The sequence below is a fragment of the Nestor notabilis genome, unplaced genomic scaffold (assembly GCF_000696875.1).
Source record: "Nestor notabilis isolate BGI_N333 unplaced genomic scaffold, ASM69687v1 scaffold17057, whole genome shotgun sequence".
Classification (NCBI taxonomy): domain Eukaryota; kingdom Metazoa; phylum Chordata; class Aves; order Psittaciformes; family Psittacidae; genus Nestor; species Nestor notabilis.
Window position 1 is genome coordinate 681 of NW_009936233.1, and position 262 is coordinate 942.

At 59.9% G+C, this 262-nt stretch overlaps 1 protein-coding gene across 1 annotated transcript in view; it reads left to right on the top strand.

Annotated features, from left to right (window-relative positions):
- SNX33 (sorting nexin 33) overlaps positions 1-262 on the top strand; it is a 3,968-nt gene that overhangs the window by 506 nt on the left and 3,200 nt on the right. Inside the window, 1 exon segment of the mRNA XM_010018244.1 lies at positions 6-257. Coding sequence (XP_010016546.1) covers positions 6-257 — 252 coding nt within the window.

A 262-nucleotide genomic window follows, 5' to 3' on the forward strand; every position in this document is an offset into this window, starting at 1 on the left:
GGGAGGAACCTCAACCGCTTCTCCTGCGTCGTCCGCTCGGGGGTGGAAGCCTTCATCCTGGGGGACGTGCCCCTCATGTCCAAGATTGCGGAGGTGTACTGCATCGAGATGGGCTCCAAAGGTCCCCAGTGGAGGGCCAACCCTCACCCCTTCATCTGCTCCGTGGAGGACCCAACTAAACAAACCAAGTTCAAGGGCATCAAGAGCTACATCTCCTACAAGCTGACCCCCAGCAACATCAACTCGCCCGTGTACCGGCGGG